At 45.2% G+C, this 25,135-nt stretch overlaps 2 protein-coding genes across 3 annotated transcripts in view; one reads left to right on the top strand and one right to left on the bottom strand.

Moving 5' to 3' along the window:
- FGD1 (FYVE, RhoGEF and PH domain containing 1) overlaps window positions 1–19,371 on the top strand; it is a 44,106-nt gene extending 24,735 nt beyond the window's left edge. For both annotated transcript variants that reach the window (XM_025988893.2, XM_025988892.2), the window contains exons 9-18: window positions 10,101–10,159; window positions 10,297–10,443; window positions 10,796–10,888; window positions 11,054–11,133; window positions 14,969–14,999; window positions 15,511–15,612; window positions 15,983–16,108; window positions 16,285–16,446; window positions 17,744–17,887; window positions 18,423–19,371. In XM_025988893.2, coding sequence (XP_025844678.1) covers window positions 10,101–10,159; window positions 10,297–10,443; window positions 10,796–10,888; window positions 11,054–11,133; window positions 14,969–14,999; window positions 15,511–15,612; window positions 15,983–16,108; window positions 16,285–16,446; window positions 17,744–17,887; window positions 18,423–18,728 — 1,250 coding nt within the window. In that variant the 3' untranslated portion in view covers window positions 18,729–19,371. The remainder of the gene's footprint in view (window positions 1–10,100; window positions 10,160–10,296; window positions 10,444–10,795; window positions 10,889–11,053; window positions 11,134–14,968; window positions 15,000–15,510; window positions 15,613–15,982; window positions 16,109–16,284; window positions 16,447–17,743; window positions 17,888–18,422) is intronic.
- TSR2 (TSR2 ribosome maturation factor) lies at window positions 19,326–24,048 on the bottom strand. The gene is made up of 5 exons (XM_072743297.1): window positions 23,911–24,048; window positions 23,659–23,749; window positions 21,338–21,429; window positions 20,600–20,770; window positions 19,326–20,376 (listed from the first exon to the last, which is right to left on the bottom strand). Exons 1-5 carry the CDS (start codon window positions 23,989–23,991, stop codon window positions 20,242–20,244), a joined length of 570 nt encoding a protein of 189 aa, XP_072599398.1. The 5' UTR covers window positions 23,992–24,048; the 3' UTR covers window positions 19,326–20,241.
- Between the last annotated feature and the right edge of the window lie 1,087 nt (window positions 24,049–25,135).

The raw sequence follows: 25,135 nt of genomic DNA, 5'->3' as shown, positions 1-25,135 counted from the left end.
TCCCCAGAGTCTCCCCAACTTCCTCTCCCCAGAGCATCATTTCCATTCATCCCTTCATTAATATAGCAATTATTTACTGAGCACCTTAGTTCTGCAAATTGGTGCTGGCACAGAGGATAAGGGAAGTAAACAAGACAGCAGATAATAAAGAGAACTGATAAATACACAGGAGAACATTAGGTAGGTGCTACATGTAGTTCGGAGAATACGAGGGTGATGTGACAGGGATGGCAGAGGTGGGGGGCTTCCTTTAGGTTGGGTGGCCTCTCTGAATAGAAGATATTTGAGTCAGACCTGAATGACAAGAAGAAGGGAGCCACTCCCCAACTGGGCAGGAACATATTCCCCAGAGGCAACAGCAAGTACAGAGTTCCTGGGGGGGAGGGGTGGCAGCTTGCAAATCTCTGGACCAACAAGAGAGCCAGTATGACTTGAGCATGATAAGTGAAGGTAGAATGGTAGAAGTAGGGTTGGAGAGAGGAGCGAAACTTTAAAGGCCAGGCTAAGGAGATGGATTTTATTCTGAGTGCAGCGGTTAGCCATTGGAAGATTTTGACCAGGATTACTTGGGAAGCAAGAGAGGGAGCTGAGAGACCAGTAAGAAGCCTTTGCAATAATCTTAGTGAGAAAAGTTGGCTTGGATGAGGGGAGTAGAGGTAAGAGCAGTGGAAGTAGTGAGAAATGGTTGGATTCAGGATATATTATATTTGGAAGTAGCACCAAAAGAACCAGGGTGGAATGGGTGTGAGTCTTGGGAAGAAAAGCCAAGAATTACTAGTAGAATTTTTGGCTAGTGGTGATATTTCTTGAGATGAGCTTAAGGAGGTTGATTTTGGACATGTTCAAAGTGAGCTGCCAGGTCTAGAATCTAGGGAGAGGGATTTGGATGTCACTGGCTCATGGTATTCAAAGCTGTGAGGCTGGCCACAATCAACAAGAGAGTGAAAGTAAATGGAGAAGAAATAGGGGCCAAGGGCAAGCTTAGGGAAGTGGAATCAGCAAAAGACTTAAGAAGGAGCAGCCCTAAAGGTAGGATGGAAAGTTAGGAAAGTGTGGGGGGCTAATCAGGAGCAGACACTTGTGTCCACTGCTGTGTCTTCTTCCCAAATTGAGCCCCCTCCATCCTACCACATGGGACACTTTGCTACCAAGCCTGGACCTCTAGAAAGAGTGAGAACCCTAGGACGTTTGACAGCTGGACTCTACAAACAGACATCTGCAGACTAAGTGCCTCAGTCATCTCCCCAAATGAGAATCCCCACTGAAGTGCCAGGAGGAGCTACATAACCTAAATCTCGAGAAAGAGCCTTCCAGACTGATTTCCTGGGAGCAGTTCCATAGGCTGACATCTCCAACCTGAGCCCTCAGGCTGAATCCAGTATAAGGTCCCCATTATAGAATGCCCCCCCCCCACACACACACACACACTGATTTCCCCGAACTAAGATCTGGGCCTTCAGAATGTTCTTGTTGTGAACTCTGAGAGTGGGTTCCCAGCCCTCAGCCTGAGGTCCCACAGGGAAATCCCCCCTAGAGAACTTCCCATTCTGATCTCCACAGCCACCATTCTATAAACAAGTATTGCCAAACTTAGCACCCCAGATTAACACCCCCATTTACTGTCCCTCAAGCTGTGACATCTATCCTGAGCCCAAAAGATTGACTCTTTTGTCAGGGACAGATCAATGCTATTGACTGAGACACATGAGCCCTCAGACTGATTGCTACAGTTCCCCAAAGGGAACCCTAAGATTAAGCTGCCAAGTCTGAGCAACAAACAGACTCCAGATTGTGTCCTCCCTAACCTCAGTCCCCCAGACTGCAGACTCCTGTGTTCATCCCCTTCACTGTGCCCTTGGAAGAATGCCCTAGATTTTCTCCCAAATGAAGTCTGATCCTCCAGATCTCATCTTCTCAGTCTTAATTCCCAGACTGACTGCCCACAAAAAGCCCCCCCAAAATTTTCTACCTTGCAGCCTTGAATTCACAGATTGAGATTCCCAGGCTGAGTCCTGCAGAATGAGGTCTCCAGACTGGGCTCCGTATTGAGATCCAGGAAGGATACCTCACTGCCACACTGAGTCTCCACATTTTATAACCCTCCAACTGGGATCCCCAGAAGAAACCTCCTGTCTCATTTCTCCACTCAGAGCCCATGGATTCTACAAAATCGCATATCCGCGTTGGGCTTCCAGGACTGAGTTCTTCCATTTTATTTCCACACTGGGCCTCTAGCATGACATTTCCAAACTGAAATTCCTCAAGTGAGCTCCCTGTGATGAACCCCCAAAATGAGTTGCTGGTGTAATAATATTCCTAAACTGGGCACCAGATGAGTCCCTTTTACCAACTATGTGTTCCTGGGCAAGCTGCTTGGTCTCAGTTTTCTCATGTGTAGAAGGGGCATGATATTGATAACTCCTTCATAGAGCTATTTTCAGGATAAATGAGATAAACCAGGTAAAGCCATCAGCACAGTGCCTAGCACATGGTAGATGCCCAATATTAGCAGTTTTTATTACTGAATTCCCTGGCTGATACCTTCCCTGCTGAATGCCAATTAAATCAGCCCCTAGATTGAGTTCACCTAACTTTGGTTCCTATTGTACCAATCTCAACCCTATCTGAGTCCCCAGAATGAACCTCAGAGCTTGAATGTGCCCAACTGAGCTCCCCATGCTAAGCCCAAAGATGAGCCCAACCCCTGTCCCGCACAGGAAAGAATTTTCCAGTCCGGTTTTCTGAGCTGCTCAGAATGAGAATATCTGAATGAAAGACAGTCCAAGATATGCTCACTATGCTACCCAGCCCAAGATCTTAAGCTGACCTTCCAATTATTTACCCCTCAGACTACAATCCCCAGGCAGAATCCCAGAAAGTACCTTAAGGCCTGACCCCCACTGAATCATATCTCTGGTTCCCTAGACTCACTCTCCCACTTTCTGCTTCCCTAACTGAACTCTGAAACCTGGACTCTAGACTGGGTTCCTCAAACCAGGCCAGGTGGAACTGCTGGCCTGAACTGCCTACCATGAGCCTAAGACTGGACTCCAAACCCAGACTGCCAAACCCCACCAAAACTTCCAAGCCAAACCCTTACACTAAGTTCCTTAAACTGCATTCCCTAGTCCAAAGCCTCAAATGAAATTCTAGACTGACATCCCCACATTGGAACCACCTCCCCTCAAAACAGAGCCTATGCACACTGGACCCCTGGAGATACCAGTGTGCACTCCACACAAGACATCTCAGGACAGACTTCCTGATAGCAAAGCCTCTACTCTGAGCCCAGTGACCTGCACCAGCCTGAATTTGTATGTCCACAGCTTACCAGAATCTTTTTCCTGTCCCTTCCCCGGCTACCTCTGACCTCTACCGCCCAACATGGCCCTGCCCTGGGGTGCGGGAGGTGCAGAATGGGTAGGAGAAGGGGCAGATAACAGGGAAGTTCCAGCTCTGATGTCAACTCAGCTGCTTCCCAGGAAGATAAGGCCACCACCTCTTCTCTCTGAGTCTGTTTCCTCATTTTGGACAAACAGTGCACAATCACGCCTATCTTATAGAATTGGTGTGAGGATTGGAAGGATCTCATTTATTCAAACCATCTGATGGGGAGCGCTGGAGACAGGGGAAGGGGGGGACACTGGCCCCATCCTAGGGCGTTCCTCATCTACTGGGGGATGCAGATTTGTAAATGCATGATGAACACACAGTGTGACTAGTGGGACAGAGGGGAGTGCAGAGGAACGTGAGAACTGTGACAGGGTCCCGACCCAGCCTATGAACTCAGGGCAGGTTTACTAGAGAAGGCAAGCTGAATCCAGTTAGCCAGATGAAGCAAGACAGCACATATTTAGGGAGGTACATGTGGAGAAAGTCGGAGAGGTCAGCAGAAGCCAGATCTCCAAGGGCTTTCAATGCCAGGCTAAGGGGCTGCGTCTTTTCCCCTGCAGATACGAGGGAGCTATTGACAGATTGAAGCAGAAGAGTGGCAGCAGTTTGTGAGAAAGATCCCTCTGGCAGCTAGGGTGGAAGAGGAGTTGAAGATTAGAGCCTCTTGAAAGGCCCGATTAAGACAAGGAGTACCAGGACATGGTCATGGAGGGACGACCTCCTAGAAAAGCCAGACTTGGTTTGCCAACCGTATGGACCCTCTTCAGAAGCACCTGTACTCCTCCCTCATAGGCATATTTTCTAGTGGGAAAATTCAGCAGCATACAGACAAAAGTGAGATGTGGTACAGCTATAGCTGGGCCTCAAGCATGGGCAGGATTTGTTAGTGTGGGGGGATGTATAGGGACTTATTTCAAGATTTTTTTTACCTGATGATACCTGGTCACTATAGGAAATATGGAAATTACAGAAAAGATGAAAGAGGTAGAGAAAAAGATCACCTGTGATACAAGCCCCCAGAGAAGAAGCATAATGAACATTTTGACTTGTATTCTTCCTGTTTTTTTTAATACACATATATTTGCGAATTCAAGATCATTCAGTATATACTACTTGGTATCCTTTTCTTAAAATATCCTGAGCAGGGGCACCTGGGTGGCTTACTCAGTTAAGCTTCTGCCTTCTGCTCAGGTCATGATCCCAGGGTCTGAGATAGAACCCCACGTCAGGCTCTCTGCTCAGCAGGGAGCCTGCTTCTCCCTCTCTGCCCCTACCCCTGTTTGTGCTCTCTCTCTCTCTTTCAAAGAAATAAATAAAATCCTTAAAAATATCCTGAACATTTCACAAATTATGAAAAACTCTGTATAAGCATCACTTGTAGAGGATGTCCAGTATTCCATTAAATGAATGCACATTAATTTATTTAACTGAACTCTGACAGTTGGACATTTTTATTTTTAGAGAGAGAGAGAGAGAGAGAGAGAGAGAGAGAATGCATGTGGTCAGGGGAGGGGCAGAGGGAAAGGGAGAGAGAGAATCTTAAGCAGTACCGAACAGTGTGGAGCCTGACACAGAGCTTGATCTCATGACCCTGAGATCATGACCGGGGCCAAAATCAAGAGTCAGTCGCTTAACCAACTGAGCCACCCAGGCACCCCTACAGTTGGAAATTTTTGTTTCTGGTTGACACTGTTGTCAACACCACTGTAATGAAAGTGTACTTATACATAGAATGTGTGTTTTCTCTTTTTTATTTATTATTTATTTTAATTCCAGTATAGTTAACCTACAGTGTTATATTTCTTTCAGGTGCACAAGACAGTGATTCAACCTTTTCTTTTTTAATTTTTTTATTGGAGTTCGATTTGGCAACATATAGCATAACACCCAGTGCTCATCCCATCAAGTGCTCCCCCCAGTGCCTGTCACCCAGTCACCCCATCCCCCCACCCACCTCCCCTTCCACTACCCCTTGTTCGTTTCCCAGAGTTAGGAGTCTCTCATGTTCTGTCACCCTCACTGATATTTCCCACTCATTTTCTCTCCTTTCCCTTCCATTCTCTTTCACTATTTTTTATATTCCCTAAATGAATGAGACCATATAATGTTTGTCCTTCTCTGATTGACTTATTTCACTCACCATAATACCCTCCAGTTCCATCCACGTTGAAGCAAATGGTGGGTATCTGTTGTTTCTAATGGCTGAGTAATATTCCATTGTATACATAAACCACAGCTTCTTTATCCATTCATCTTTCGATGAACACCGAGGCTCCTTCCACAGTTTGGCTATTGTGGACATTGCTGATAGAAACATTCGGGTGCAGGTGTCCTGCTGTTTCACTGCATCTGTATCTTTAGGGTAAATCCCCAGTAGTGCAATTGCTGGGTCATAGGGCAGTTCTATTTTTAACTCTTTGAGGAACCTCCACACAGTTTTCCAGAGTGGCTGCACCAGTTCACATTCCCACCAACAGTGCAGGAGGGTTCCCTTTTCTCCACATCCTCTCCAGCATTTATTGTTTCCTGTCTTGTTAATTTTCCCCATTCTCACTGGTGTGAGGTGGTATCTCATTGTGGTTTTGATTTGTATTTCCCTGATGGCAAGTGATGCGGAGCATTTTCTCATGTCCATTTTGGCCATGTGTATGTCTTTTTTGGTGAAATTTCTGTTCATGTCTTTTGCCCATTTCATGATTGCGTTGTTTCTTTCTTTGATTCAACAATTTTATACATAACCCATTTCTCATCAAGACAAGTGCACTCCTTAATCCCCATCACCTGTTTAACCCATCTCCACCCCTCTTCTCTCTAGTAACAATCCGTTCCTTCTCTATTGTTAAGAGTCTATTTCTTGATTTCTCTCTCTTAATTTTTTCCTTTTGCATGTTTTGTCACTTAAATTCCACATATGAGTGAAATCATATATTTGTCTTTCTCCAACTGACTTAGTTCACTTAGTATCATACCCTTTAGTTCCATCCATGTCATTGCAAATAGCAAGACTTCATTCTTCTTATGAAAAGCATGGCTGAATAATATTCCATCACACACACACCCCACATCTTCTTTATCATCTATCCATGAACACTTGAGCTGCTTCTAAAATTTGGTTATTATAAGTTGTGCTGTTTTAAACGTTGGCATGCATGTATCTCTTTGGCTTAATATTTTTGTATTTGGGGAGTAAATACCTAGTAGTGTGATTACTGATCCTAGGGTAGTTCTATTTCTAGCTTTTTGAGGAACTTCCAGGCTGTTTTCCACAGTGGCTGCACCAGTTTGCACTCCCACTAACAGTGTACAAGGGTTCCTTTCTCTCCACATCCTCACCAACACTTGTTTCCTATGTTTTGATTTTACTGATTCTGACAGGTGTGAGGTGATATCTCATTTTGGGTTTTATTTGCATTTCCCTTATGAGCAGTGTGGAGCATCTTTTCGTGTATCTGCTGGCCATCTGTATATCGTCTTTAGAGAAATGTCTGTTCATGTCTTCTGCCCATTTCTAATTGGATTATTTGGTTTTTTGGCTTTCAGGTTATATCAGTTCTTTATATATTTTAGATACTAACCCTTTAAAAGAGACCACATTTGCAAATATCTTCTTCCATTCAGTAAATTGTCTTTTCATTTTGTTGATTGTTTCCTTTGCTGTGCAGAAGTTCTTTATTTTGATGTAGTCCCAATACTTTATTTTTTTCTTTTCTTTCCCTTACCTCAGAAGATATATCTAGAAAAAGTTGCTACCTCCATTGTCTGAGAAATTATTGCCTATGTTCTCCTCTAGGATTTTTATGGTTTCAGGCCTCCCATTTAGGTCTTTAATCCATTTTTAATTTATTCTTGTGTATAAGAAAGTGGTCCGGTTTCATTCTTTTGCATGTAACTATCCAGTTTTCCTAATTCCATTTGTTGAAGATACTGTTTCCCATTGCATATTCTTTCCTACTGTGGTCAAAGATTAACTCAGCATATAATTGTGGATTTCAGGGTCTCTGGATGGCTCAGTTGGTTAAGCGTCTGCCTTCAGCTCGGCTCATGATGCCGAGGTCCTGGGATTGAGCTCCACATCAGGCTCCCTGCTCAGTGGGGAGCCTGCTTCTCCCTCTCCTGCTGCTCCCCCTGTTTTTTCTCTCTCTCTGTCAAATTAATAAATAAAACCTTTTAAAAAATAATTGTGGCTTTATTTCAGGGCTTTCTATTCTGTTCGAACTATGTGTCTATTTTTGTGCCATTAGCATACTCTTATGTTTACTACAGCTTTGTAGTATAACTTGGAAGTCTGGAATAATGATACCTCCATTTTGTTTTTCTTATTCAAGATTGCTTTGGCTATTCAGGGTCCTTTGTGGTTCCATACAAATTTTAGGATTATTTTTTCTAATTCTGTAAAAAATGCTGTTGTTGTTTTGAGAGGGATTGCATTAAATGTGTAGATTGCTTTGGGTATAGACATTTTAACAATATTTGTTCTTTCAATCCATGAACATAGAATATCTTTCTGTTTCTTTGTGTCATGTTCAGTTTCTTTCATCAGCGTTTGAAAGTTTTCAGAGTACAGGTCTTACACCTCTTTGGTTAAGCCTATCCCTAGGTACTGTGCAATTGTAAATGGGATTGTTTTCTTAATTTCTATTTCTGCTTCTTCATTATTAGTATATAGAAATGCAACAGATGTCTGTGTATTGATTTTGTATCCTGTGACTTTATTGAATTCATTGATCAGATCTAGTAGTTTTTTTGGTGGAGTCTTTCAGGTTTTCTATATATAGTATCATGTCATCTCCAAATAGGGAAAATTTTACTTCTTCCTTACCAATTTGGATGCCTTTTTTTTCCTGTCTGACTGCTGTGGCTAGGACTTCCAGTACTATGTTGAATAGAGGTGAGAAGAGTAGACATCCTTGTCTTGTTCCTGATATCAAGAGAAAAGCTCTCAGTTTTCCCTACTGAGTATGATGTTCTCTGTGGGTTTTTCATAGATGGCCTTTATTATGTTGAGGTATGTTCCCTCTAAACCTACTTTGTTGTGGGATTTTATCAAGAATAGATGTTGTGCTTTGTCAAATGGTTTTCTGCATCTGTTGAGATGATCATATAGTTTTTGTCTTGTCTCCTGTTGAGGTGATGTTATCACGTTGATTGATTTGCAAATATTGATCCACCCCTTGCATGCCGGAAATAAATCCCATTTGATTGTGGTGAATGATTCTTTTTGAAATTTTATTCATTTATTTGAGAGAGAGCAAGTGAGTGAGAGAGCACGAGTAGAGTGAGGGTTAGAGGGAGAAGCGGACTCCCCACTGAGCAGGGAGCCTAATGCGGGCTTCATCCTGGGACCCCGGGATCATGACCTGAGCTGAAGGCAGACAGTTTAACCAACTGAGCCACCTAGGCACCCCATGAATGATTCTTTAAATGTATTTTTGGATTCAGTTTGCTAGTATTTTTTGAGGATTTTTGCATCTGTTCATCAGGGATATTGGCCTACAGTTCTCTTTTCTTGTGGTGCCTTTATCTGGTTTTGGAATCAGGGTAATGCTGGCCTCATAGAATGACTTTGGAAGTTTTCCCTCCTCTTCAATTTCTTGGAATAGTTTGAGAAGAGACATTAACTCTTCTTTAAATGTTTGGTAGAATTTCCTATGAAGTCATGTGGTCCTGCACTTTTGTTTGTTGGGAGGTTTTTTTAAATAAATTAATTAATTTTTTTAAATTTATTTTTTTATTTATGAGTGACACAGAAAGAGAGAGACAGAGAGGCAGAGGCATGGGCAGAGGGAGAAGCAGGCTCCATGCAGGAAGCCTGATATGGGACTCGATCCTGGGACTCCGGGATCATACCCTGAGCCAAAGGCAGATGCTCAACCGCTGAGCCACCCAGGCAACTCTGTTGGGAGTTTTTTGATTACGGATTCGATTTCCTTGGTAATAATCAGACTGTTCATATTTTCTATTTCTTCCTGCTTCAGTTTTGGTAAGTTATATGTTTCTAGAAATTTATCCATTTCTTCTAGGTTGTCCAGTTTGCTGGCATATAGTTTTTCACAATATTCTCTTACAGATATTTGTATTTCTGTGATGTTGGTTGTTATTTCTCCTCTCTCATTTATGATTTTATTTATTTGAGATCTTTTCCCCTTTTTTTCAATGAATCTGGCTAGGGAGTTATTGGTTTTGTTGATTAAAATGTGTATTTTCTTAGGATAGATTCCTATAATCAATATTATTGACACAAAGAATAGGCTCATCTCTTTGTTTCTTTATATATGGCTTTTTTCTGATTATAAAAGTAACACATACTCTTTGTCAAAAATATGGAAAATACAGAAAAATCTAAAGAACACAGTGAAAACCACCCATAGCATAGACCCACCACCCAGAGATGGTTAACTCGTTAAATATGGCTATGTTTCTTTTCAGTTACCTATGTAATTATTATTGTAGTTATTTTTAATGGTAATAATAATCCTGTTTGCATGTTATTCACTGCCAGTTATTCCATGCAGTATGATTCTGTTATTGTGGAATTAATTGAGATAGTTTCTGATTTTAAGTGATGTTGCTATGGACATCTTTGGGGCTGGTGCTTTCTGGGACAGGGAGGGTGTATTTAGGCCAGGAGGAAGCATTCAGGGAGCAAAGAAGCTCCCAAGAGCCTCCTCTCTGCTAGTTCCCCGTTTGACCTCCCACTCTGCCCACAGAGTCTCTGGAGCTGATAGCCACAGCAGCAGAGCACTCTAATGCTGCCATCCGCAAAATGGTGAGTGGCCCTTCTAGTCCCTGCCCTTCCTTAGCCACCCACCTGTGGTGTCTTTGTACTGGGGAACTTGCTATTTCTGGACATGTAAGGGGCAGCCAGCACCCCAACCCTGCCTTCTGCTTACTGTCTCCTGCCAGGAGCGAATGCACAAGCTGCTGAAGGTATATGAGCTGCTAGGGGGTGAGGAAGACATTGTCAGCCCCACCAAAGAGCTCATAAAAGAAGGCCATATCCTTAAGCTGTCAGCAAAGAATGGGACCACTCAAGACCGATACCTCATACTAGTAAGTGCCAGGTGTGGGGTTGCACACATTGGGTACTCACTCAAGACTATACCTCTTGCTAGCCATTCTTTCCTCTATTAATTCATTGTATTTTCACCACCTACACTAGGGATTTTTTTTCTCTACTTCAGAGGTGATGTAACTAAGACTTGGAAGTGACTTGCCATAGATCACCCAACTAGAAAGCGACTCCCATGCCTAGGCTCTTTCCTCGTGACCATTGTGCTCAATCTGGGCTGTGCTTTCTCCATCTATTGCCTTGATTCCCCAACAATAAAGCTTCAGGAGTCCTATAAGGATAGGGGGCTGGGCCACTCCTCTCCACACACATCCCAAAACTTTTCCTTCGTAGTTCAACGACCGCCTCCTTTACTGCGTGCCCAGGCTGCGGCTCCTTGGCCAGAAGTTTAGCGTGCGGGCACGCATTGATGTTGATGGCATGGAGGTGAGCACCAGGAGGTGGGAGATGGGGACCTGGAGTGGGGCCTTGGTGCTGGGAGGAATAAAGTTGTTCTGCTCTGACCCCAAGTCTTTGCGTGCATGTGTGCAGAGGGTAAGGTCCCTGTGAAGCTTAGTAGTCCTCACAAAGCCTCTTTCTCCCTCCATTCAGCTAAAGGAAAGCTCCAACCTCAATCTGCCTCGGACCTTCCTGGTGTCAGGAAAGCAGCGCTCCCTGGAGCTCCAGGCTAGGTACTTGCCCTTACCTATACCTTCCCTCCAGACCCCTCTTTCGCTTCAGATACAAGGCATTCTAGGCCTTGTGCCAGGCTACCTCCCCAAGGAAGAGATTGTTCCAGAGAAAAGATGGGTACCTTTTCCCAAAGATGCAGCTTTGCTCTTCTGGTGGGTTTTGTTAGAGGAGAGAGAAGAATGAGATATTAGTCCAAGCAGGAATGACAACAACATAGTTTATTGTAGATTCAGAGATTTAAGAGAAATCACAATAAAATGCAATCCTTGGTCCATGAAAGGAGCCTAATTTGAGCAAAACCCTAAAATATATTTGCAAGAAAATAGGAAAAATCTAAGTGTGAGCTGAACAATAGCTGTTGGGTAATTATTGCTAACTTTTTCAGGTGTGATAATGGTATAATGGTTATACAGGAGAATGGCCTTGTTTTTTTCATGTTGCACATTGAAGATTTAGTATCATGATATCTGTAATTTATTTTTAAATGATTTATCAACCAAAAAATACATACACATGTACATATATTCACACACATAAATACATATATACATATACATATATATATGAAGTAAATATAGCAAAATATTTTTAAAATTTGCATCTATAGGATAGGCATACATTTAATGAATTTGTGTTATCCTGTCTTTTTTGTACACTTGAATTTTTTTATAAACTTTTAAAAATAGTAGCATTTAAAAATAATGCCTAGCCATTTAATAAAGAGGCTTTCACATCCATCCTCTACTTGGATGATTATAATAATAGCTCACATTTAGTGAAGACTTGCTCTTATGCTAGGCACTGTTTTAAGTTAATTTTAACTTAAACAATTTAAGTTTAAACTGACTAGTTGAATCCTTAACACAACCGTTGAAGTAGCTACTGTTACCATCAATCCCATTTCACAGATGAGTAAACCAAGGCACAGAAGAGTTGTGTACTTTGCCCAAGATCCCACAGCCAGAAAGAAGCAGAGCTGGAAATAGAGCTCATGCTGCCTGCTGAGGGCCCAAGTGATACAGTATCATGGTCAGGGTCAGGGCCAGAGAATGGATGCATATGAGTAGATCATCTGTTTCTGACAGGCTTCAAGGAAGTGAGAAATGAGAGTCAGAAGCCTCATTGCTGGGATTGCATGGAGGCAGGAAAGAGAGATGAATATGGCTAGAAGGTGTCCTCCTGGAGGATGCAAGATAGGTGTTGGCTTTGAAGCTCTGGGAGACTGAGAGATCATCCCTGAGGCCAGCAGCCAGGAAGCAAGAACAAAGTAAATGATGGGCACATCCAGGAGAGGGCTCAGCAGAGCCGGAGTGACAAGTCACATGACTCAGCTCTTCCGCTGGGAGGATGGGAGGGAGGGGGCTGCAGAGAGACAATGGAGCCAAAAGGAGTACTGAGCAGTGCAGGGTTTCCTCCTACTGGCAGAGGAAAGTCATGAAGGCTTTGCAATTGCTTTGTAATTGATTGTACTGCCCTTTAAAAAAATTTTAATGAAAAATTTCAAATATCCAGAAAATTAGAAATACAACAAACACCCATATACCTACCATTTAAACAATTGGTACTCAACCTTAGCAATGCAGGAATCAGCTGGGGAGCTTTTAAAAAATACTGATGTCTTAAGGGGCACCTGGCTGGCTCAATCAGTAGAGCATGTGACTCTTGGTCTTGGGGTTATAGGTTCAAGCCCCACGTTGGGTATAGAGATTACTTAAAATATTTTTTAAAATACCGATGTCTGGACCCCTGGGTGGCGCAGCGGTTTGGCGCCTGCCTTTGGCCCAGGGCGCGATCCTGGAGACCCGGGATCGAATCCCACATCGGGCTCCCGGTGCATGGAGCCTGCTTCTCCCTCTGCCTGTGTCTCTGCCTCTCTCTCTGTGTGTGTGTGTGTGTGACTATCATAAATAAAAATTTTAAAAATAAAATAAAATACCGATGTCTGAGACCCACCCCCAAAGACTGAATTTGTCTGGGATACAGCCTCAACATGAGTTTTAAAAGCTCCCTTGGTGGTTTTAATGTGTGCATCAGGGTTTGGGACCACTACTGACTTAAGTCAACAACAATTGACATTTTGCCATATATAGCTTTGGCCAAATCATTATAAATTAAAGACATGATACTTCACCCCAGGCCTTTCCTCTATTTGCACACACACACACACATACACACACACATTTTCTTTCTATATTTTATTATGAAAATATTCCAGGGCAGGCCGGGTGGCTGAGCAGTTTAGCGCCACCTTTAGCCCCGGGTGTGATCCTGGAGACCTGGGATCGAGTCCCACGCGTCGGGCTCCCTGAATGGAGCCTACTTCTCCCTTTGCCTGTGTCTCTGCCTCTTTCTCTCTCTGTGTCTCTGATGAATAAATAAAATCTTTAAAAAAAAAAGAAAATATTCCAAAATATAGAAAAGTTTAAAGAATTATACAGTGAACAACTGCAAACCCACCATATAGTTTCTACAAGTATTAACATTGTGCTATATTTAATCACAGACCTATCCTTTTATCCATCCACCAGTCCATCTGATTTATTAACACGCATTTCAAACAGTTACAGACATCAATACACCCTCACCCCTAAAGACTTTGGTGTGCATATTATTAAGTAGAATTCAATATTTGTTTAGTGTCTTCTCCTTTTCTTGAGGCCAATTTTCAACACAGGGAAATGCACAGGTCTTAAGTGTGTAACATCAGTGAGTTCTGACAAATATAAACACTCACGTCACATGTTTCTAAACAAAAATGGAAAGTTATGTGTATTTTATATATGTTTTTGCTTAACATATTATAAGCAGCTTTATATATCATTTATGTTGTCTGACAGTAATGATGTACCATCATTTCTTTTTCTTTATCTGATCCCTTATTGTTGGACACTTAGGCTGTTTCCAATTTTTCATAATAAATAGCATTGCAATGGACATTCTTGCAGCTAAATATTAGCTCATAGCCTTAATTTTTCATGAAGTGGTTCTAAGGATGTAGTCAGAATTTCCTATTAGAAAAATACTTTTGATGTCTGGTGTGTCAATATGGAAGGCGATTAGAAGAGACCAAGCAGGAGTCAGCCAAGAAGCTGGGTCCTATTCCTAGTGAGCAGTTTATGGGGCTGTACCAGCATAGAGGCCCTGGAGGCTCCAGGGCAGACAGGATAGGTAGGAAGGGAAGGAAAAGGAAGAGTTCACTTACACCGATTCAGCACCTAGTAGACCAAGGATTGTGCTGGGCACTTGTATGTCACCTCAGTTACTGCTCAGAACAACCTAGACTGGTAATTATCTCCATGTAAAATGGAGAAGGAAATGGACTAAAGAAAAACAAACTGCCCTCCTCTCTCAAACTTGCCATTCCAACAACAGGGAACTATTTTGGGTTTCTTGTCTGTTCCATACATTTACACACACCCTCTACCTGAGGTCCAGCACCTCCTTGAAGAAACCTTCCTTAACAGCCCCCACTCCAATTCCAGGCTGGGGCAGGTCTCTTCTTCTGGGCTCCTCAGCCCTATTTTCACCCTGTCATGGCGCTTATCCCCCTGTACTGTCCCTGGCCATCTCCCCTCCTAGACCGTGCACTCCTTAAGGGTAGGGTTCTCTCTGAGTTCCGAGTTCCTAGCACAGGGTCTGGAAAGTATTAGTAATTGTTGAAAAAACAAACTCAGATGGGCTACATGACTTGCCAAAGATCACACAATAAGTTAAAGACCAGAAGATCAAAACCCCGGTCTGACTCCAAAACACTTGCTCTTTACCACTCTAGTTGCTTTTGGTTGGCCTGCCTAACCCAACATTTTTCTTTCCCCCCCCCCCCCAACCCCCAAGGACTGAGGAGGAGAAGAAAGACTGGGTCCAGGTAACATCCAAGAAGGTTTTGTGGTAGGGGGCTGGAAGAGTATTAACAGATCTCCTTGGGGTTGGTGGACTCTCCCCTAAAACTCATATCAGACCAGAATGGGCCTGGACACCTGCTTTCCAACAAACATTACCATCCCCACTTTACAGATGAGCAAACTGAGGTCCAAAGGTTAAAGGGATACGCAAATTTTTCTTTTAGGAAGCTGGCTCTGCTGAGAGTGTAGCCCCAGTAAATTAAATCCTGTGAAACCTTAAGCCCAGACAGTGGCCAGGAAGACCTTCTGAGGTTTTTCAACCACTGAATCCCCTCCCCCATTTCACAAATCTAAGAACTGAGACTTGGAGTTGGGATTGGGCTTGCTCAAGATCATATGCCTAGCAAGGAGCAGAGTTTGGTCTAGAAGCCACCTTTTTTGACCCGAGGCTTGGTCATAGGAAGGTGAGGCGAGGGTGGAAACAGGTGAATTGTGAGGTGATCTGACCCTTATTTCTCACAACCCCCTCTACAGGCCATCAACTCCACACTCCTGAAGCATGAACAGACGCTGGAGACCTTCAAACTGTTGAACTCAACAAACAGGGAAGATGAAGACACACCCCCTAACTCTCCAGTAAGAGTCCCCACCCCCTTCTCCTGCAATGGGACCCCTCCCAGGCTTCCAAGTCCCCACTTTATGTTGAGATGATCCATTCCTCTTACCAGAGAGTAAAGATCAGAGAGGCAGTGCATGACCTCAGAAGCCCAGACTTCTGAGGTATGGCTGCAGCAAAATCATTGGGGAAACTGAGGCCCAGAAAGTCAAAATGACTTGTCTTCAGTAGCACAGTGAGGTAGGGACAGAGCAAGGACTCAAAGGCAGGTCTTCTGAATGTATCTGCCACCTCCCAATGATGATCCAAGCCTTGGGGCAGAGGGCAGGGGCTGGCTGGACTGGGCTGGGGAGTAGCTATCTGTGACCTGGGACCTGGCCCTCTCTCCAGAACGTGGATCTTGGGAAGCGGGCACCTACACCCATCCGAGAAAAGGAAGTCACCATGTGCATGCGCTGCCAGGAGCCCTTCAATTCCATCACCAAACGCAGGCACCACTGCAAGGCCTGCGGGCATGTGAGTTTTGGCAGGCAGGGGCAGAGCTAGGGAGGGGACAGGCTGGCAGTCCAAAGGCCCAATTCTGAGTGGGTTACCCTCCAAGTGGGAGAGGCCATGAGTCTACTGTGGGAGTTGATACACTGAAGGGAAAGATCTGCAGGAACCAGGCTGTTTTTGCCCACTTGCCACCCCAGGTGGTTTGTGGGAAGTGCTCCGAGTTCCGGGCCCGCCTCATCTATGACAACAACCGCTCCAACCGTGTGTGCACTGACTGCTACGTGGCCTTGCATGGGGTGCCTGGGAGCAGCCCAGCCTGCAGCCAGCATACACCCCAGCGCCGGAGGTCTATCCTGGAGGTAAGAGCCAGGTCCCCAATTAACACTCTCACACTGACCACGTGGGCCCCAGCCACACACCCAGTGTGATTGATGCCTGGGCATCTCTGAAATGCTAGGGTGCCATTTGCATCCACTGAACAAGTGACCCAGGCTTGGAGTGAGTAAAATGAGTGCAAGAATGAAAGACTAATTTTTATTTAAGTGCTTTAGACATTTAATCCTCACAGTAACTAATCTATCCATGCTATTACTATCCCTGTGTTACATATGAGGAAGCTGAGGCCCAGGGAGTTCTTTGCCCAAATTACACAGCCAGCAAGTGGCAGAGCTAGGATGTTTTTTCAATTAACAAATTATCTTTTCTTATTACAAAGTAGAATATGTGTGCTGAAGAATATCAGACAATATACACAAAAATAATAAAAACACCATATTCCTTCTACCTACTAGATTACCACCATTAACACTTCTGCTGTAGCATGCATGCATATACACACATTTTTTGGGTTTTTGAACCAAATTGAGGTATTTATTTTATTTAACACTTAAAGAATGCTTACTCTGTGAGCGCTGGGTTGGCTGTCAGTTAAGTGGCCAGCTCTTGATTTGGGCTCAGATCATGATCTCAGGGTTGTGAGATCGAGCCCCCACAGTGAGCTACTCACTCAGCAGAAGTCTGCTTGAGGATTCTCTCTCCCTCTCCCTCTGCCCCTAACCCCCACTTACGTGCACACACTCATTCTAAAATAAATCAATCTTTAAAATAAAAAGAAGGCTTACTCTGTACCAGGCAGTATTTTGAGCACTTTACGTATATTAATTCATTTAATCCTTAAAACAAACCTGTATGCTCTCCCTCCAAGTTGATACATTTTCATCTAGAGCTGGGATTCTGAGCCAGACTGCCTTACCCAGCTAGCTACTCAGTTTCCTTCACCACAATGCTAGGTTGCCTCTTGTTAAATATAAGGAATGGATTAATGATGAAAGATGGAAAACAGGTGAGGCATAAATGCATAATGACTTGAGGAATAAATGAACTGATGGAAGAAAGGATGTCTGCCCAGCATTTAGGTGCCCCTGCTGAGATACCCCTCCCACCAACTCTTAGGAGACAGCAGCCATGGCAGTTCATCAGACAAGCCTGGCTTTCAATCTTGATTCTAACTCACTGGGGGTGGGAGGTACTGGACATATCACTCCGGCCACCTGAGCTTCAGCTTTATCAATCCCCAAGCTGAGGCAGTGTCAAAGCCAAGAGTAGCTAGGCCAGGCCTTCTGTAATCACTCATGTCCCCTATGTCTCTGGCCACAGAAACAGGCCTCAGTGGCTGCGGAGAACAGCGTCATCTGCAGCTTCCTACACTACATGGAGAAAGGTGGGAAAGGCTGGCACAAGGCATGGTTCGTGGTCCCTGAGAACGAACCCTTGGTGCTGTACATCTATGGAGCCCCTCAGGTGTGCATCCTATTCCCTCAGATCCTTTCAGCCACCTGGCAAAACCAGGATGTTCCTCTTCCCCTTCAGTCTTTGACCCCTCCTTGGCCCTGGGGGGCTGGGTAAGCCTAAGGGGAAATCAGAGCCCCTACCCTTGTGAAACAAAGACCACCTAGAGACAAGGAGTGATCCTGGGCCAACATGTAGGGAAAAGTGGGGTGAGCTGGTGGGGTAGTTTCCTGGAAGAAGCCGGAGTGGTTAGGCACTGCTAGGTCCGGTTTGGAGCGGGGAAAAACTGTAAATGGAGGCAACAGCCTAGTACAAAGGCCTGCAAACATTATTTGGTATATGCTAGAGACTAGCCCAACTGGTTTTGGTTGTGGGAGGAAACAGGTATTTTAACTGGCCTGCATGCTAGCCTCAGTTGACATTTTCCTATTGCTATCAGGGGCGCCATGGAAGTTTCCTGAGCAGGGGAAGGAAGAGGGGTTTGGCAGATGCAAAACTAGTGAGAAGCCCAGCCTCCAGGTGACCCCAGCTCTTTCCTATTCCCTAGGATGTGAAAGCCCAGCGCAGCTTGCCCCTCATTGGCTTTGAGGTGGGACCTCCTGAGGCAGGGGAGCGGCCTGACAGAAGGCATGTCTTCAAGATCACCCAGAGCCACCTGAGCTGGTACTTCAGCCCTGAGACAGAGGAGCTGCAGCGGCGCTGGATGGCAGTGCTTGGTCGGGCAGGCCGTGGGGACACGTTCTGCCCTGGGCTCACACTGTCTGAAGACAGGGAGATGGAGGAGGCACCAGTGGCAGCTTCAGGAGCCACTGCTGAACCCTCTGAAGCCCCCCAGACCCAAGACAAGACCTAGAGGGTTCAAAGGGGTAACTGGGGCCCCCTGCCCCACACTCTAGCTGCCCATGTCCAATTGGGGGCCCCAGCCCCCTCCCTCCCAGCTCAGTCAATACTTGAACTCCCATCACGGGCACTTTCAATCCCCAGTGCCGGGTCTTGGGTTTTTTAATTCATCTTTTTCCAAAACATGGGCTTTAAAAAAAATTCCTACGGTGATGTCAATTTTTTTTAAATCCCTGTCCCCAAGGAGGGTGGGAACTGTTGCTAGACCCCCTTGAATTAGGCTGGTTTTGCCCCCATCCCCTCAACACCCTACAGATCCTGCCTCCACCCGATTCCGCCCCACACCCAAAGCACTGGAAGCTGGAGATCTGGATTCAAGTGCCAGCTCTGCCACAGACCCCATGGCCCTGGCCCACCCCTGCCCCCTCAGCCAGTGTCTTCACACACGTTATGTGGGATGGTGACCAGACCCCTCCTGCCTCTCCCATGGCTTACAGCTTTTCCCCAGCCCCAAGCTACCCAGTATTTTATCGTCCAGACCCATGGCAGGGCCACAGGGCAGGACAGGGGAATGGTGAGGGGGGCGGGGAGGAGGACCATGGATACTCTGTTTTGTTTTTTAAAGAAAAATACAGTTTATTTCAGGCTTATGGAAACTTTCAGAGTGCTGCTGTGTTCCACATGTCCATCTGTGTGTTTGTTCAAAGTAACAGGCTGCTAGGGTGCCCAGAAACTGCTCCCTTGCTGAGCTCTGAAGCCCAGCTCCTAAAAGGCTGATTCCAAGGCTCGTCACAGGTCAAGTCACAGATTAAACAATAAGGTACTATTTACTGAGGTTTTAAGCCTCATCCCTGGATTTGGATAAGAATATGGAAAGAAGTTGGAGGAGACAGAAGACAAAGCCCAGGTCCCCCAAGCTCTCCACCTAGCTGAAATCTTCGACTTCCTGAAGAAGGAAGGGCTGGAGGCTAGGCTACAGAAAGGGAGTGTTCCTGGGAGGTTCCAATTTCTGGGCAGGGGTACAGAGCTGCTGTGTGTATGTCGGGGGAGAAGGAGAGGTACCACAGCTATTTTCATTCACATCTTCGACTCATCTTGCTTCCGGTTTGCATGTTCATCTCATCATTCCTGACCCAGCAGGAGCATTGGTCATCCCATTTGTCCTCTCCCTTCACAGATCCACCTGGCCACTGTCAACCAGTGCTTACCTTCTCCTCCAGTCACACCCTCACCTGCTCATCCCTCCCTCTTCATACTGAATGCACCTGAGAGGCAATGTGCTGGGAAACCGGGCCTCATCATGCAGATAGTAACTTAAGGCCCAAGGGAGTGTGGTGAACCAGGTCACATCACCTAAAGAGCAAGGACCATAGGGCTCTTCTTCCCCTGGAGGAAACTGGACAGGGGAACAGGGAGAGGGTGGAGATGAGGCAACCAATCCAGCAGTCCACAACCCTCCCCAAAACCCCTACAAACAAGTCTTGAAACAACTAGCAAGCAAGGGCCCAAACCATTTCCAACCCCACTCATTTCTTTCTCCGGACAATGGTCCAGCCATCCTCCACTATATCCTCTTCTTTAATAGTCTGGGAGTCTGGACCAGAGGATGCAGGCTGGGGGCAAACCCCATCTGTAGCTGCCCCATCATTCGTATCTGTGACCTGGAGGAGAAATATAGGAGAGAGCTAAATATAACTCCTGGCTATGGCCACTGGAGACCCAGGCTCTCCCTCCCCACCCTGCCCGGATTGGCTGTGTGACCTTAGGAAAGTTCCCTGCCCTCTCTGGATAATATACCCTCCCTATCATTTCCCTGTGAAACTAGCTAATTTCCCAGAAAATTGAAGATATCTGCATTTCCCCACCCAGGGGCACCCCCTTCACCTCCATCTCCTCCATGCTGTCCACATCATCTTCATCCGTCTCTCTGGCTGTTGTAACTGCAGTGGCTCTGACCCTGTACTTCCTCTGGGTGATGTGGGAGGCCATCTCCTTCAGAGCAGCCCCATCACCCCTCTGGAAGTGGTGGAACATGGTCTGTAGCTGCTGGCTCACCTACCAAGAAAACATTCAAACAGCTCGGATTTTTTAGAGAACCTACAATACAACCAGCCTGCGTTTGCAGAAAGAGGAGGGAGGGGCTTGGAATTTTCCAGAAGAGAATAGGGCTCTTTCTCCCCAAGGAGTTTACTAATGAAGGAACCATATATGAAGGACTCAGGTAAGGGCCTAAAGCATGGAAGGAGGGCTTCCAAGCAAGGCAGGCACTAGAACTAGGTTTGAAAGACAGCAGAGGTAAAAGGGAAGGCAATCCCAGCAGAAATTAATGGAGTAATGTTAACCAGAGCAGGGGTGGAAATGTACCTGGCCTGACTTGCCCTTGGGATGGGGGTGAAGAACAGATCTGGTTGAGAATGATGTATGGAGAGAAATAGAAGAGGCAGCATTTGGAAAGACCTGAGACTAGACTTTTTCCTTGAGGCAAAAGGGAGTCACAAAAGGTTCTTGTGTAGGACTCAAGAAAAGAATGGTTAGACCCAAGACCCAAGAGTCTTGGCCTCAAAACAGGGAGAAGACAGACTGCAGGCAAGAAAATGGCAGATGTGTCCACAATATGCTCACCTGGGGCAGACTCCCATCCTCCACAACTGTATCAAATTCGTTCGTCATGAGCTCCCCGAGGAAGTCTTCCACCTCACCTAGCTCCAAGTCAGCTGAGTAGGAAAGCAAAGACCAGCCAACTGAATCACTCCTGCCCACTACTATTCACTACCTACTTGGTGGATCCACATCTGACTGGTGGGCAAAGGTCCAAACAGCGGGCCTTTTACTCACTGAAGCATGCTGTACTCCAGGTTTTACATGATTTTTAAAAACCAAACAAACACTAAATACCTAATTTCCAATCTCCTGCATCCTACCCATTCCTCTTATTCCCACAGCATCCCAATCAGACTCACCGTCTTTCATCTGACCTATTTTAACTGGCCTCCTTCTGTAACCATGAACAAGTTATATACCTCTGTGCCTCTATTTTCTCATTTACAAAGAGGGGCTAATAGTGGCCTTCTTGAAGGTCTGTTATGAGGAGTCACCTAAATAATGCCTAGCATACGAGAAGCCCATAAACCATGTTAATTTCCATCACTCAGGGCTGAAGTTTTTGAAATGTAGAACCCTTCACAACTGTGGCACCTACAGCAGTGTTTCATATCCTGCTTTTGAGAAATAGCTGTCCTGCTAGTTTTAAAAGAAAACTATCCGGGCACCTGGGTGGCTCAGGGGTTGAGTGTCTGCCTTTGGCTCAGGTCGTGATCCCAGGGTCCTGGGATGGAGTCCTGCATCGGGCTCCCCGCGGTGAGCCTGCTTCTCCCTCTGCCTATGTCTCTACCTCTTTCTCTGTGTCTCTCATGGATAAATAAAATATTTTAAAAGGTAAATAAAAAATAAAGCTATCCATAGAAGCTAATGGGAAACAAAGGAAAACCGACTTTTTGTGGTTCTTATCTTTTCCAAAGCTTTTATTGTTGATTATTTTGACTTCTAAGGAGGAGCTGAAGAAAAGAGCTTGTCTTACATAATTTAACTGGAGAAGCTTTTTCTTCACTGCACATCTAATGGAGCTAGTCTTCCATAGCATGCATTTTGGCAAATGCTGGCCTAATGGACAAAACCAAAGGCATGTAAGGTCTTCCACGTCTTATCCTCTTCCTGGGGCCTCCCCACTCCCCAGCTTCATTCTCTACCACTCCTTACACCCACAAGTGCACACACACCCTTATTCCAATACTGAGCTCCCTGCCACTTTCCAAATATAACACATAATCTTCTCATACCACAGAACTTATTTGTGTTTTGCTGTCTCCCCCGCCTAGTTAACTCCTTTTCACCCTTTAAGACTCAACCCAATCTCTACTTCCCTGAACAATCTCCAAAAGAAGCTTCCTCCTCAGTCTCAGACTACCCAAGCACCCTGAGCTCCTCCTTATTAGAATATATATCACCTTGAGTGTAAATGCCTATTTACTTAAGTGGATCCATCACTAGATGGTAAACTTCTTTGAGAAAACTCTGCCTGTCATCTCCAAGACTAAAAACCTGAATAAAAAATCTTTTTTTAAAAGATTTATTTACTCATGAGAGACACAGACAGAGGCAGAGACACAGGCAGAGGGAGAAGCAGGCTCCCGGTGGGGAGCCTGATGCAGGACTCCATCCTGGGACTACAGAATCACACCCTGAACCAAAGGCAGATGCTCAACCGCTGAGACACCCAGGGGTCCCCTGAATAAAAAACCTTGCAAAAATCTTAATATGCAAAAGGCCCACTAGAGGATCCCTTATTCTTACATGATCTTCAGGATTCATCAAAGGTGTAGATCTTTGCTGTCCAAATGACCAAATGTGGTTACGAGCACTCAAAATGCGGCTAGGCCAAATTGAGAACGTGCTAAAATTGTAAAATACCCACGAGATTTTGAAAACTTAATACTAAAAAGGGATGTAAAACATCTCGTTAATAATCTTTTATATCAATTACCTGTATTTTAGATATATTGAATTCAATAACGTTAATTTCATTTGCTTCTTTTACTTTGTTGAAGTGGCTGCTAGAAAACTTTATATGGCATGATGTGATTCGCACTGCGTTTTTATTGGACAATGCTGAGATACTTTAATACCCATTTTAGGAATTAGGAAACTGAGTCTCAGGTTAAAAAAAAAAAAAAAAAACTTGCCCAGAGTGATACCGCGAGTCAATGACACAGCCCGTAAGCCATCTGAATTCAAGATTCTGACTCCAAACCCTGTATTCATTCCACCTCGGCCTCAGGTCCCATCTCGCAACCGTTCAAGAGGAAGCGCGTGCTCTCCAGGACCCGCCACTCCTCCTCCCCGCGCCCCCCCCCCCAGACTTGTCGCAGTGCCTCACGTTCACTCACCATTGCGGAAGAAGTACTCCTCTACTGCACCCCCCAGCCACTCGGCCTTCTCCTGGCTGTGCACGCCCCCGAAGCCATTCTCCACAGCGATCTATGAACACAGGCCCAAGGCCACCACGTCAGTTGGAAGCCGGCCTAGGGAGGCGGAGGACTGGCTGGTAATGCGGCCAGGTGGAGCCTCAGGCGCGTTGTCCAGCCAACTCTGGTTCTGCCCCACACCCTAACCTTCATCCCAGCTGTGCCCCCACTCACCTGCAAAGCTGGCCAGGCCTCCAGCGCCGCCCGGACACCAGCTCCGAAGAGCGCCCGTGAATCTTCCCCAGCTCCAGCCATCGTCCTGCCTCGGACCACGTGATGTCCGGGAGGCCCAATCGCTACGCAGCACGGCCCAGGCCGAATGAGCCGAAAGCCGAACCTAAGAACGCAGATTTGCCTTTTCTGCTGACCTGGCAGCAAGACCAGAGCAATAAAAAAGTCTGTCAGAGCAATAGATGACTTCACCACAGTTAACTCCTATGGAATAAACCAAAGGAAGCCAGGAGTGGCTGACGCGCGTGGCCGTGGGTTCTTGAAAGATGTGAGGAACTTAATAAAGATACAGATTCCAGGGCTTGATTTCCGAGGAATCAATCTCAGGGAACATAGCCTTAAAATCTGCATTTTTAAAAAAGCATCCTAACGTCCATAGAACACTGTACCTGACGATAGAATATACATTTTTCTGAAATGCACGTGGAACATTCTCCAGGACAGACCCTATGGTAAGTCATAAAGCAGGCCTCAATTGACTTAAAAGGATTGAAATCATACAAAGTTTGTTCTCCTTCCACAACGGAGTGAAATTAGAAATCAATAAAGAAATTTGTAGAAACAAAAGCAAAAATGAACTATTGGGACTTCATCAAGATAAGAAGCTTTTGCACAGCAAAGGATACAGTCAAAAAAACTAAAAGACAACCTACAGAATGGGAGAAGATATTTGCAAATGACATATCAGATAAAGGGCTAGTTTCCAAGATCTATAAAGAACTTCTTAAACTCAACACCAAAGAAACAAACAATCCAATCATGAAATGGGCAAAAGACATGAAGAGAAATCTCACAGAGGAAGACATGGACATGGCCAACATGCACATGAGAAAATGCTCTGCATCACTGGCCATCAGGGAAATACAAATCAAAACCACAATGAGATACCACCTCACACCAGTGAGAATGGGGAAAATTAACAAGGCAGGAAACCACAAATGTTGGAGAGGATGCGGAGAAAAGGGAACCCTCTTACACTGTTGGTGGGAATGTGAACTGGTGCAGCCACTCTGGAAAACTGTGTGGAGGTTCCTCAAAGAGTTAAAAATAGACCTGCTCTATGACCCAGCAATTGCACTGTTGGGGATTTACCCCAAAGATTCAGATGCAATGAAACGTCGGGACACCTGCACCCCGATGTTTCTATCAGCAATGGCCACAATAGCCA

Source organism: Vulpes vulpes, chromosome X (genome assembly GCF_048418805.1).
Source record: "Vulpes vulpes isolate BD-2025 chromosome X, VulVul3, whole genome shotgun sequence".
Lineage (NCBI taxonomy): Eukaryota > Metazoa > Chordata > Mammalia > Carnivora > Canidae > Vulpes > Vulpes vulpes.
The sequence above is the reverse complement of the archived record's forward strand: the minus strand, read 5'-3'. Positions and strand labels throughout refer to the sequence as shown.

Excerpts from the sequence above, each read along its gene's own strand:
- TSR2 (XM_072743297.1), bottom strand. The coding sequence starts at position 23,991 with ATGGCTGGAGCTGGGGAAGATTCACGGGCGCTCTTCGGAGCTGGTGTC. Across the intron at positions 20,771-21,337 it reads AGGATGGGAGTCTGCCCCAG|GTGAGCCAGCAGCTACAGAC; the intron begins GTGAGCATATTG and ends TTTTCTTGGTAG. Across the intron at positions 20,377-20,599 it reads ACAGCATGGAGGAGATGGAG|GTCACAGATACGAATGATGG; the intron begins GTGAAGGGGGTG and ends TTTCTCCTCCAG.